Here is a 13,450-nt window from a genome sequence, read left to right on the forward strand (position 1 = left end):
TCCTCAGACGGTCAACGACCTCACCTCACTTTGCCAGAGCTATGAAGAGTTACGCAAACAACGGCTTTTTACGCGCCGAGCTTCCGCTCCGGACGTCGCGCTTTCAGCTGTGGGTGACGGTGCCAGTGCTACTTCTTCCAGTACAGCAATCTTCGAGCAAATCAAGCAATTTGTACGAGAAGAAGTGGCCCGACAGCTCTCTCTTCGGCCCGCCAGTCAGGTGTCGGAGTCACCCTTGTCCCTGATCTCTGTCAGGTGATACAAGACCAAGTCGCTAGCGCCGTGCCACTTGCTCATCAACCGCCTCCTACGCCTGTTCCACTTACCTACGCTGCCGTTGTCGCAAATCCAAGGCCTCCGTCTGCATCTATTCAATCCAGACTTAACAGCGCTTTTCCCTCACCTCCGCAAGTGGCTGCAACATATGCGCCTCCAAGCAGCTACTGGCCGCCACAGCAGCCCGTGCGCCCACCTCGTCAATATATCCATCAGTCTCAGCCCGCTGTTCTCAATCCATGGCGCACTCATGACAACCGCCCTATCTGTTATTTTTGCGGCCTGCCTGGACATCTAGCACGGTTTTGCCACCGACGCGGGTGGTATCCTTCGGGTTCTCCGAGGGCACGAAGCAACGGTTTCGACTGTCCGTTCCGTTCCGCTTCTGCCGCTCAGCAATTCGAAGCCTCACCTCCTGCTTCCCGAACCTTCAATACCCGTCGGTCTCCGTCACCCCGTCGGCGTTCTCTGTCGCCGCTTGTCCGCCGCCCTGAAGCTCTCCAAGAGGAAAACTAAGGAACGCAGTTCCGGAGGCAAGAACTGCGATCTCAACGAACTGCTCAAGACCTAATTTTTTTCCTGCGAACGTCCTTGAAGTTTATGCCGAAGACATTGTCGTCCATGCGCTTGTAGACACGGGAGCAGCAATATCAGTGATTTCGAATGAGCTTCGTCTTCAACTAAGAAAAGTCGCGACGCCATATTCTGCTGTTTCATTACCCACAGCAAGCGCGGCGCCGATTGAACCCTTAGGGAAGTGTATCGTGCGTGTTCTTATAAGCGGCACTTTATACCGTGTTGAGTTTGCTATTTTGCCCCGCTGCTCCCATGCCATGATTTTAGGATGGGACTTTCTGTCATCTCATCGTGCCGTTATAGATTGTGCCCGTGCTGAACTCGCTCTGTCGCCATTCGACCCCAACGTTTTTGAAGACACTGATGACGCTTCCGGTCGTGTGCTCATCACCGCCGACACCGAGATTGCTCCATACTCTGCCGCACTTGTGCCCGTATCCTGCGTTGGGTTTTCCGACTCCACAGTTCTTTTCACGCCGTCTAAACTTGTTGCTCGCCGTCATCTCTTCTTGCTTTCTTTTGCCCTTCTTGCCATTCGACAAGGTTCCAGCGCACTTTATGTGTCGAAGCTGTTTCCTTGCACTGCTAGACTGCTCCACGATGAGTGTCTTGGTTATGCTGATGCAATCGAGCCAAGCTTCCTTTATGATGTGCCTGACGACCCGGATTCTCCTCAGGTTGACGCTATGGCCCTTTCTTTTTCTCCTCCGACGCCGCCATGTGACCCAACATTTTCCCGATGTATTGATCCCAACCTCACTCCAAGTCAGCACGCCCAGATCGCCAATCTCCTTGACCGCTTTCGCACTTCATTCGACCTCCAACCATCTCGCTTAGGTCGCACTTCCACTGTTGTCCATCACATCGACACCGGAAACCATGCGCCTTTACGCCAGAGGCCGTATCGTGTATCCGCCACGGAGCGTGACGTCATCGCTGAGCACGTTGGAGACATGCTCCAACGTGGTGTCATACAACCTTCGCACGGTCCTTGGGCTTCTCCTGTTGTGCTTGTCAAAAAGAAAGATGGCACAAAACGCTTTTGCGTGGACTACAGGCGCCTCAATAAGATCACCCGCAAGGACGTTTATCCACTACCTCGCATTGACGACGCGCTAGACTGCCTCCAAGGAGCCGAAGTCTTCTCGACTTTAGACTTGCGATCCGGGTATTGGCAAGTGCCTGTGGCTGAGTCAGACCGCCCAAAAACGGCCTTCAACACACCCGACGGTTTATTTGAATTCACCGTGATGTCATTTGGCCTGTGTAATGTGCCTGCCACATTTGAAAGGATGGACAACATCTTGCGCGGCCTCAAATGGCAGATATGCCTGTGTTACCTGGACGACATCGTTATCTTTTCACCGGACTTTCCTTCCCACTTACTTCGACTTGAACGCGTCCTCACATGCGTAGCCGATGCTGGCCTCCAGCTTAACTTGAAGAAGTGTCGCTTCGCCGCCCGGCAGCTGGTCATCCTCGGCCATGTCATGTCGAAAGAAGTTGTACTCCCTGATCCGGCAAAACTACAAGCTGTTGCCCAGTTTCCGCGACCAAAGACCTTGAAAGACCTGCGCAGCTTCATTGGGTTAGCGTCATACTTCCGCCGTTTCATCCGCAATTTCGCCACCATAATAGCACCTTTGACGCAGCTTCTTGGTGGTGACCACAACTTGTCGACCTGGTCACCAGATTGCGATGCGGCATTCAAGAAGCTGCGTCGTCTCTTGACGTCTCCCCCAATCCTGCGCCATTTCGACCCAAGCGCTCCAACAGAAATCCACACGGATGCCAGTGGCGTCGGCGTTGGTGCCGTTCTTGCTCAGAGAAAGGTTGGCTTCGATGAGTACGTCGTCGCCTTCGCCAGTCGTGCACTCACTAAACCTGAATTGGACTACTCAGTAACTGAAAAAGAGTGCCTGGCTATAATTTGGGCCATAACCAAATTCCGCCCGTATCTCTATGGCCACCCATTCGACGTGATTAATGATCACCATTCGCTGTGCTGGCTGTCGTCCTTAAAAGAACCATCCGGTCGACTTGATCGATGGGCGCTTCGACTGCAGGAGTACAAGATGGTGATGCCTCCTGTTGATGTCTCCTGTGATGCCTCCACCGGCCAGAACGGTACAGCACTCGATGCTGTACCGTTCTGGCCGAAAACACTCGGATGCGGATGCCTTGTCTCGTTCGCCACTGACAGACGAGGTTACCTCCCCGAAGGCCCCATTGTCCGAGTCTTCCCTTGCTGCCACGGATATCCTTCTGGAGCTGAAGAAAGACCCTTCGATTGTGTCAATGCTCAGTTTCTTGTCCACCGCATCGACAACCAGTACCAATCGCGCCTTACGTCGCCAAGCCCATCACTTCTCCATTCGCGACGGGCTCTTATACCATCGTAACTACCTCCCGGACGGCCGCAAATGGTTGCTTGTCATCCCTCGACATCTACGTTCGGATATTTGTGCAGCGTTCCACGACGATCCCCAGTGCGCACATGCAGGTGTACTAAAGACATACGCGCGTCTACGCCTTCGTTACTACTGGCGAGGGATGTACCGATTCATCCGTCATTATGTCCGCTCCTGTCTCGTTTGCCAACGCCGCAAAGAACTTCTTCGTCGTTCAACCGCTCCATTGCAGCCTTTGCCTTGCCCAGCACGTTCTTTTGATCGAGTAGGCATCGACATTTATGGACCTTTGCCAACCACATCAGACGGCAACCGCTGGGTAATCGTGGCCATCGACCATCTTACGCGCTATGCGGAAACTTCCCCTTTGTCCAGCGCTTCTGCACGTGACGTCGCCTTGTTTCTCCTGCGCCACATCATCCTTCGCCACGGAGCTCCCAGGGAATTACTCAGCGACAGAGGCCGCGTCTTCCTCTCCGACGTCATCGAGGCTCTCCTCAAAGAATGCCGCATTATTCATCGCACCACTACTGCATACCATCCGCAGACCAATGGCATGACCGAGCGCTTTAATCGAACTCTTGGCGACATGCTGGCCATGTACGTTGCATCCGACCAAATCAAATGGGACCATATTCTACCATTTCTGACTTACGCTTATAATACCGCCACGCAGACGACCACGGGATTTTCGCCCTTCTTTCTCCTTTACGGACGCGAACCTTTTTCCACAATAGACACTATCCTTCCGTACCGCCCTGACAACACAGAAACCACTACCTTGTCTGAAGCTGCTGCACACGCTGAAGAGTGTCGCAAGCTATGCCGTATATTTACGTCAGAAGACGCGCAACGCCAGAAGCACCATCGAGAAACTTCACATGCTCCTGCATCCTATGCTCCTGGCTCGCTAGTGTGGCTTTGGGTTCCAGCCCCTACCCCTGGACTGTCACCGAAACTCGCGTCGAAGTACCAGGGCCCCTACCGCATGATCGAGCAAACGTCTCCAGTCAACTATATCGTGGAACCGCTCGAGCTATTTTTGGATCATCGCCGTCGAGGACGCGACATTGTGCATGTCCAGCGTCTCAAGCCGTACTATGATCCGCCTGTCTTGTCCTACCCCTAGGTCGCCGGGACGGCTTCTTTTTTCGCGGGGGAGATAACTGTACTGTGAAATAAGGAGCAGTGGGGATGTGTCTGTGAGAGAGAACGACGAGAGAGATAAGCCTTGTGTCGTGCTCGATCGGCTGTGCTATATCTCTCGCTACTTTATCGTGCTAGTCGCGAACGCTGACTTCCCCAAGTGCTTCGTAACAATACATACATACATGTTCTTCTAAGCCCTTCCATCACCATTTTACCTCTACCGCGTGATCGGCTTCTAACACTTGACACACATACACTTACACTCATAATGCCAACGCATTAATACCGTACGGAGCATGCTCAGTGAAGACAATGTTATTTCTTCATGTACGTTTACGTTTGGTTACCAACGCATTTCTAAAACTGTATAATGTTACGTGTAGCTGATGCCCAAAGCTATTTACACTTAATTTGCAGGGAAGGTAACGGAGGCCAGAATGGCGACGCTGTATCAAGCGCGAACCCGTCGTCTTTCTTCTCATCAGTGTAGCCACACTGTGGCGGCTGTTCCGTACTAAGCGATTTGGGGCCACCGAGTGCCGACTAGTGTTAATATTTCGGTTTTTCGGGGCACATCATGAAGGCCTGCCGGTGCAGCGCAACTAATACGTGAACCCATAGGAAGAACAAGGCCCACACACAACGCTAACTTCCAAGAAAGTTCTTATTTCCGACAACCAACGACACTAGTTGGCACCGGATGCTGACCGAACCAGCCACGCGCTCTCCTAGCTAAATCGCCTTCGTTGTTCATGTACACACGATGCCCCACTGCTCCGTAACATCACGCCCCGGCCGGAAAGCCGGCGTCGCGGCGGTAGTGTTTATGGGGGCGAAGTCACGGTGAAATAGGGTTTCAGCCTAGAGACCTGAACGACATCAGTGGGAACAGGGGCAGACGATGAACGATAGTCCAGTGAGGAGACTTCGTAGTTGACGTCGCTGAGCTGGCATAGGCTCTTGTAAGGCCCGGTGTAGCGCTGGAGAAGTTTCTCGGACAATCCGATGCGGCGGCTTGGTGTCCATAGAAGAAAGACGGACTCAGGGGAGAAATGAACGTCCCGGTGGCGGCTGTCGTACCTTGCCTTCTGTGCAACCTGTGAGGCAGTGAGCCGTGAGTGGGCAATCTGCCGAGCTGTGTGAGCCCGGGCGAAGATGTCGCGGGCATACTCATTTGGAATGTTGGTCGTGGGTGGAAGAAGTGTGCGGAAGGGCAAAGTTGGGTGGCGGCCGAACAGCAGATAAAATGGTGAAAAGCATTTAATGCGTCCTTGGTTCCTTTAATGCGTCTCGTGGCGGGACGAATTATAGGCAAATGTTATGTAGGGTAACGAGTCGCCCCAGTCCCTGTGGTCCAGAGAAACGTGCATGCATAGCATCTCCGTCAACGTCCGCTTGAGCCGCTCTGTGAATCCATTGGTCTGGGGTTGATATGCGGTGGTTAGTTTGTGCATGGCAGAACAGGAACGGCAAGGATCTTCGACAACGCGGGACAAAAATATGCGACCGCGATCAGTGAGCAGCTGCCTCAGGGCGCCGTGATGTAGTATAACGTCATACTGAAGGAAATTCGCAACATCCGTAGCGCAGCTTGTCGCCAATGCTCGCGTGATGGCGTAACGCGTCGTGTAGTCAGTCGCGACAACAACCCACTTGTTGCCGGCTTTAGATGTAGGAAAAGGGCCTAGGAGATCGATGCTGACCCGAAAGAATGGTTCGGAAGGAACATCAATGGGGTGTAGGCCTCCAGCGGGTAATACAGCAGGTCGTTTGCGGCACTGACAGAGTGCACAGGCAGGAACCTAAGGGCGCACAGAGCGATACAGGCCCGGCCAGTAAAAGCGGCGTCGTACGCGGTCGTAGGTACGGGAGACATCGAGGTGGACGGCGGTGGGCACGTCATGTAGCTACGCAAGAACTTCTATCCGAAGATGTCGAGGCAGAACATGCAAAAGTTCCGGGCCTTCAGGGCGAAAATTGCGGCGGTACAGAACGCCGTCGCGGAGGACGAATGCGCTGATAGCGGGTTGGGGATGCACAGAAGCTACCCGATCGATGACGAGACGTAGAGAGTAATCACGGCATTGTTCATTGCGAATGTCATGAGAGTCTGAAATGGCTAGGACGCAAGCATCAGTGTTGTCGGCATCACGGTCTGGACTGTCGACCGGGTGCCGGGAGAGACAGTAGGCGTCCTTGTGTAAACAGCCAGATTTGTACAGAGCAGTAAATTTGTATTCTTGTAGCCGCAGCGCCCACCCACCCAGTTGTCCAGTCGGGTCTTTCAGCGATGAGAGCCAGCAGAGGGCATGGTGATCAGTGACAACGATCAGTGATATATATATATATATATATCCTACACAAGAAGTATCGAAGCTCTTGACGGGGAAGGCTTAGGAGTGAGGATCAACGGCGAATATCTCATCAACCTTCGGTTTGCAGATGACATGGTCCTCTTCAGCAACAACGGGAACGAATTACAGCAAATGATTGAGGACCTTAACCGAGAATGTGTAAGAGTGGGGTTGAAGATTAATATGCAGAATACAAAGGTAATGTTCAATAGCCTGACAAGGAAACAAGAATTCAGGATCGCCCATTCAGCCTCTAGAGTTTGTAAAGGAGTACGTTTATCTAGGTCAATTACTCATAGAGGACCCTGATCATGAGAAAAAAAATTATAGAATAATAAAATTGCGCTGGAGTGCATACGGCAGGAATTACGAAATCCTGACTGCGAGCTTACCACTGTCGTTGAAAAGAAAAGTCTACAATAATTGCATTCTACCGGTACTAACATATGGGGCAAAACATTTGCTGCAGAATCTCGATATTGCATTCTACCGCTACTAACATATGGGGCAAGACCATGTGCGGCAGAATCTCGAGAACAAAGTTAAGGACCGCGCAAAGAGCAATGGAACGGAAAATGTTAGGCCTAACGTTAAGAGACGGGAAGAGAGCGGTGTGGATCAGAGAGGAAACGGGGATCGCCGATATTCTAGTTGACATTAAGAGGGAAAAAATGGGGCTGGGCGAGCCATGTAATGCATAGGATGGATAACCGGTGGACCATAAGGGTTACAGAATGGATACCAAGAGAAGGGAAGTGCAGTCGAGGTCGGCATAAAACCAGATGGGGGGATGAAGTTAGGAAATTTACAGGCGGAAGTTGGAATCGGCTAGCGGAAGAGAGGGGTCATTGTAGCTCACAGGGAGAGGCTTTCGTCTTGCAGTGGACATAAATATAGGCTGATGATAATATATATATATATATATATATGTGTGTGTGTGTGTGTGTGTGTCTGTGTGTGTGTGTGTGTGTGTGTGTGTACGACGCGCCCACTCACGTCTGCAGTAGCGACTGGGGTCCGCTCCAGGTGATGTTGCTGTCCTCCGAGTTGTACAGGTAGTTGCTCGCAATGAGCGGCACGAACGTGGTCACACCTGTCTCCCGAGCGGGGCTGCAGTACACCTGCGAGAAGTGTGGTCGGTGGCAGAGAGAAACCAAAGTCTATTTAATGAATCCTGGAGTGTTCTGCCTGGGGCGGGTCTAGCATGCTACACCACATTGTTATGATGAAAAATAAAATTATGTGCACAGTACATGTATAGTGGACGTGACAGGTACTTACCAAACACAAAATAAAGCACTTATGATTCACCTAAAGCCTCTCATTGAGAGAAGTTTCCCTAGGAAACTGAAACGTGTTGGAGAGAGGCTGGTGGAACCAGCCGTCGCGGAGGTCATGCTTCGCAGCCACTATTGTACACGTTCCTCTAAAACAGGAACGTAGGTTCGTTCCTCGTTCCTTCCCAATATTGAAACGAGTTCCCGTTACAAGCTCCTTTAATGTGAAAGGAACGCATTCCACTTACACTTCGAACATTGGAACGTGTCGTTACATTAACGTTACGTTGATTTTATTGCGATAGCAATTATATGGACACTTCAACCGGATTTCTGCCGTCGCCGTCGCCGTCGCCGTGAGGTTCCCTATAGATAAAAATCTTCGCCGCGCGCCGTATGCCCGAGCGGAAGCGTGCGGGGACGCGCGCTATCACGGAGAGTGAACGCACTCAATCTCCCACGCGCAAGCAAGGCAGCGGGAAGCCAGCGCCGGAGGGAGCGGAGGGGGGGGGGGGGGGCGCACTTCTACTCTGCCAACAACCGCGCTCGTCGCTCGCTCGCACCGTCGCTTATCTCCACACGGCCCTGACCTTTATGCGCCGTGCATTCGCCGCTCAGTTTCCGTTGAAGCGATAGACCGCACATAGCTTCGCCCGTTGCTGCGGCGTATGCGCTTGCTGCCAGCGTTTTGACAGTCGTTGTCTGCAGTCATTCAGTGTGATCTATTCATGTTTGTTTGTACGCGCTCACACCACGCTTGTTCATTCAGTTAGTAATAGTCGGGCCACATTTTCCAACGCACGCTACACATGCAATGCTGCCCGGATCGGCAGTGCAGCGCTATGTGTGTCCCTTCGCACGCGCTGCCCACGGGAAGCGCTTCTCATCAACACCACCGTTTCACACGCGCCTTCTCGTGGTCATCGATTCTCTCTTCATGTCGGTCTACTTACGCCGCAGCACACCTGCTTACTTAATCAGCTCATGTTTACTACAATTCATATTGCTACCAAAGCCGCTCACCTTACTTCGTATGACATTGCTGTGTTGCTATCGCATTCATTGCTTCGCCCTTAGGGCGAAACTGTGACATTTTTTTTACTGGAATATCGTGTCGGATAATGCTGAGGCGAAGTAAAGTGAGCAATTGAAAACTCACATCGAACTACGTATATTGTAAGAATGTGAACATCGCCGACGGCAGATTGTCCGGAGATAAAAAGAATCCAAAGAACCGCTCCTAGACGAATTTGTTCAGGGAGCACCGCACATACTTCATGCATGTCTAACTGCAACTTTTGTGCTCGTCAATTACAATTGCAACACATATGGCACCTTGCACTTCGCTCTTCAAATGCGCAGTCAGGATACTGCGCTTCAGATGTGCAAAAATAGAAAGTTACTCACATGCATCAAAATAATTAAATTTCTTGCTCAAGAAACCGCTTCGAAAGGAACAATACATCAGCTTAATGAATGCTGATTCAATATTGCAGTATGAGCGGAAGAAAAATGTCCACTATACATATTCGCAACTTAGTAAAGTGCTATGCTTGAACTCAGCCAGAGTTGCATCTCTATGTTGATGTCCGACAGATGAACCCGTTTCTTCGTCAGCACATTGTTGGCAATGTTGAAGAGCCGATCCACCGAAGCGCTTGAGGGTACTGCCGTGCTGTACTTGAGGAAAAGTTGGTTCAGTCCCTCGAAGTTCTTCATCTGTGACAGCGGGTAGTCAACTGCTACGAGCAGGTACCGCGACAGCTCTTCGTGTTTCTCGGCGTGAAGGGTTGGGTGCCCGAACCAGAAGAAATCTTCGGGCGTGGACGAGGTAGAAACATCTGCGCTGGCTTGTTTGGTCACCGCAACCAACTCTGTCTTTATGTTTATGGTCTACATGAGGGAGCGTCACGTGAGAATCTTGAAGCCTAGTCATAAAAAATATAGCGGAGAACTCACCAAAAAATATGCACCATAGTCACATGACAGGCAAGCGGTCGCCCATCCGCCCTGCTTGATGTGCTGCGTACGTGCGTGCGTCTGTTCAATGCCGTGGAACGTTTAGAGAAGGAACGCCGTTCACTCTGCCGTTCCTTCGTAAACCTTACGAGTTACCGTTACAGTTCCACCGACCCTTAATGAAACGGTGGCGGTCCTCTGTTCCTCTCAAAAGGAACTACTAGTTCTAGGAACGCCGTTCCGTGCAACACTGTTCGCAGCCAAGCAAGTGTCCGTTGTGCGCCATCCCTACACTCGGTATCAGTTTCAGAAGAAGGAGAACCGAGAGAAACGATTTTCGTTGCTTTCTTTCATATAAAGCCAGCAGGCAATACCTGAAAGGAAAGATAGATTAAATTACTTGCTTCTTTAATTGAAACGAGCAAATGATAAAGAAGAGGGACATGAGAGTGGAAACAAACTAACTGCATCAGGTCAAAACGTCACCCATATGTTCGCGTTACACTTGCAATGCTTTTTTATGATTTCTACACTTCCAATTATTTAAAAAAAACTGTTTATTCATTGATTTTTTTCGGTTTCATTTCTGTTGGCGTCATATTATTGTGACGTATGTTCCGTGTATACATGAAACACACTCGGTCATTTTCGAGGCACATTACTGTTCACAGCCGTCTCGTGCTAAATTATATGTCTAAAGGCTTGAGTCTGATTCCATTGTAGTCTGCGTAGCGATTGACTAAACCAGACCTCTTTTTTTCAGGTACTGCCCGAATTGAAGTGGGATTTGTCTTCTGACAGACCAATAGCGCGTCTTCCAAGTGACTTCATGTGAACACGATGAGACCTGTGAGTTAACTCAATATTGAAAGTGCACTAGGGGAAAATACAAGGTCGGTCTAGACTAAATTATTCGGCATCTGTAATAATGAATTCGTCAGTCGTAGCGATAATGGAGCTTTCGTAACCGAGAAAATGGCCAAAATGAAAAATCGGTGCCAGCGCCGCCTGCTTTGGACTGCTTTACTTTTCACGTGACGCCAGTTGGGGCCGATTTCCCGAGAGTGGCAGAGAGGGAGGTGACGCGGAGAATACGTCCACGGGTGGTTCAAATTGAGAAGCAGCATCACAAGATTCGGCGGAAATTTCCTACGCAACAGTGATGTATTGGCACACTGGAAAACTCTGACAGACATCTGGACGAATAAGCAAACAAGTTATACTGACGACGATGGCTGCTCGGTTTGTGCTTGTGGTCGTAACGCAGTCGTGGTCCTTGCGGCATCCTCGTTCCGGCTTTATCAGCCGACTCTCGTCATGCCTTCCAAAAAGTACTACGCAATTTGTGCCGCGCACACAATCAGATTACACAAGGTTCGGTGACAACAAACAACGGATGGAACCAGCGATAATATTCGACAAGCTTCAGATACAGAAGGCGTGTCTTGCGATTCACGATAACATTGCAACACAGATTGGTTCATAAAGAACGTTCACCGAAAATATAAACAATCTATACGCGTGTGAGTATAGTATAACAATATAGGCTGCTAACTAAATATCTGCACAGTATAGTGTTCAAGAGTGAAACGTTTATTATATCCCCACGATTCCGTCGAAAGACACCGCCACCACCAGCCCGCCTGCTCGTCGCCGCCTACCTCCAGCACCCCAGAAGCCCCACAGCTCGCCCGCCTGCGCATCAAGAAACAGCAGAGGACAGACAGCCGACACTACAGTCTTGGACGACGCTACGTCGAGTACCAGTCCAGTTGGGGTTTGGACCCCGATACGCTGACGAGGACTTAGGGAGAAACTTTTTAGATACTATTTTGAACCTTACAAGATCATCCGACATATTGGCGCACTGGAGTTTCAGGTCGTGCCAGACGGCATTATGCAATCAGAGCGTCGCCGCTCGCGACATGATGCAGTCCTTGTTGTGCGCCTTAAGCTCTGCAACCAGCGCTAACCAACTGTGGGACTTCGTTTCTTTGTTTCTTTGTGATTTTTATTTACTACGTGTGCCTTAGTTTCTTGCTCTCGTATTTGTAGTATCGGGACGATGCTTTTTTTGTAGCGTTAGCTACACTGGCCTAGCCAAGCCCGTTTCGCGCGGCACATCAAGAGCCGTGCTGCGCATGCGCAAGGATCAGTGATGTCACACGGCTTGCGCACCGGAGCCACCGGAGCCGGCACCTCTGGCGCACTCCGCCGCCGCCGCGCGCGACTCACCGCCGCCGGTCTGCTCATTCCAGAGGAGTGACGTCGTAGCCGTGGTAGACGCACTGGCGCCGGCGCGCGCTCGCTGTGCAGTTGCCGTCTGACACTGCGCTGGAGCCGCTGCGCTTCTGACTGGCGTTTGCCAGTGTGGTATAGCTATGGAGAAGGAGACCGCAAATGCTGTTCAACAGCGCAGAAGAACGGAGAAGCTTGACTCATAAGAATAATCTTATCTTAAGAATAATCTTAAGAATAAGCTAAGAATAATCAGCTGAACCTTTGCTAACGCTACGTATATCCTGGCATGGCCGAGCTAAGCCATTGCAACTTTTTTTTTCTGAGGGGGGGGGGGGCATTGGCACGTGTTCTTTTTTGACCTCTTTCCGGAGATTACATCTCATCCGCTAACAAATTTAGGTTTTCGCTCAGCGCTCGACGCGCGTGCATGATTTCGAGCTTACTCGAACGTTATACTCGTTTCTATCTGTTGTATATGTTCTAGCCGAACTTTGTTTAATTAGATAATAAGCGCGACGCGAAAATTGTTGTGTTTTCTAGACGGTAAAGCGCTTCCATCAGCTTACGCCTTTTTTAAGTAATGCCAACCTTTGAGGAGCCGCCGCCACCTATTTCCGGTTCCGCCACTTCCTGTAGGAAGTTTCTGCGCTGCTTTCTTCCGTTCTCGCCTTTCATGTTGTTTCTGCGCTCGCCGAGAACACGCACGATCAAGCGGCGGTGGCGGAAAGGCCAGCAGAAACATCATGGCGGCACTTCCGCTCCCGTCAGTTGGAGATGAGGGGAAAATGAAGAGGGGGAGAGCAGGTTGGAGCTACTTAACTGACAGCGGTAATAATATTGGGGGGGGGGGGGGGGGGCTTTACTGGTAGGTATACGAGAACCACACTGGAACCTTCAACGAGACATGTAGCCGCTACACGCGCAGATCCGTGCCGGTATTTTGTAGCGATGCGTTATGCTTTATTCTATACCTGTCTTATCATCCACCGCCCACGGCCGGCTGATCCCGTTGATAACGTGAACGGACCGTCGCTCTGACCACTGACCAAGCCGCCTCGGCGACAATATGACCAAGGCGATATCAATATCACCACTGACATATCGCCTTGGCGAGAGTATCGCCGTCAAGCGCGCGATGACTGGCTTGTTGAGCAAAATCGGATGAGCTGATTGGCTTGCTGAGCCCTACGTCACGCGAAGGCGATAG

The 13,450-nt window shown here is 51.0% G+C and overlaps 1 protein-coding gene across 4 annotated transcripts in view; it reads right to left on the reverse strand.

The window, feature by feature from the left end:
• Window positions 1-13,450, reverse strand: part of LOC119458669 (inactive serine/threonine-protein kinase TEX14) — a 139,222-nt gene that overhangs the window by 96,486 nt on the left and 29,286 nt on the right. For all 4 annotated transcript variants that reach the window (XM_049671364.1, XM_049671363.1, XM_049671362.1 and 1 more), the window contains exon 5: window positions 7,763-7,887. In XM_049671364.1, coding sequence (XP_049527321.1) covers window positions 7,763-7,887 — 125 coding nt within the window. The remainder of the gene's footprint in view (window positions 1-7,762; window positions 7,888-13,450) is intronic.

Source organism: Dermacentor silvarum, chromosome 7 (assembly GCF_013339745.2).
Source record: "Dermacentor silvarum isolate Dsil-2018 chromosome 7, BIME_Dsil_1.4, whole genome shotgun sequence".
Lineage (NCBI taxonomy): Eukaryota > Metazoa > Arthropoda > Arachnida > Ixodida > Ixodidae > Dermacentor > Dermacentor silvarum.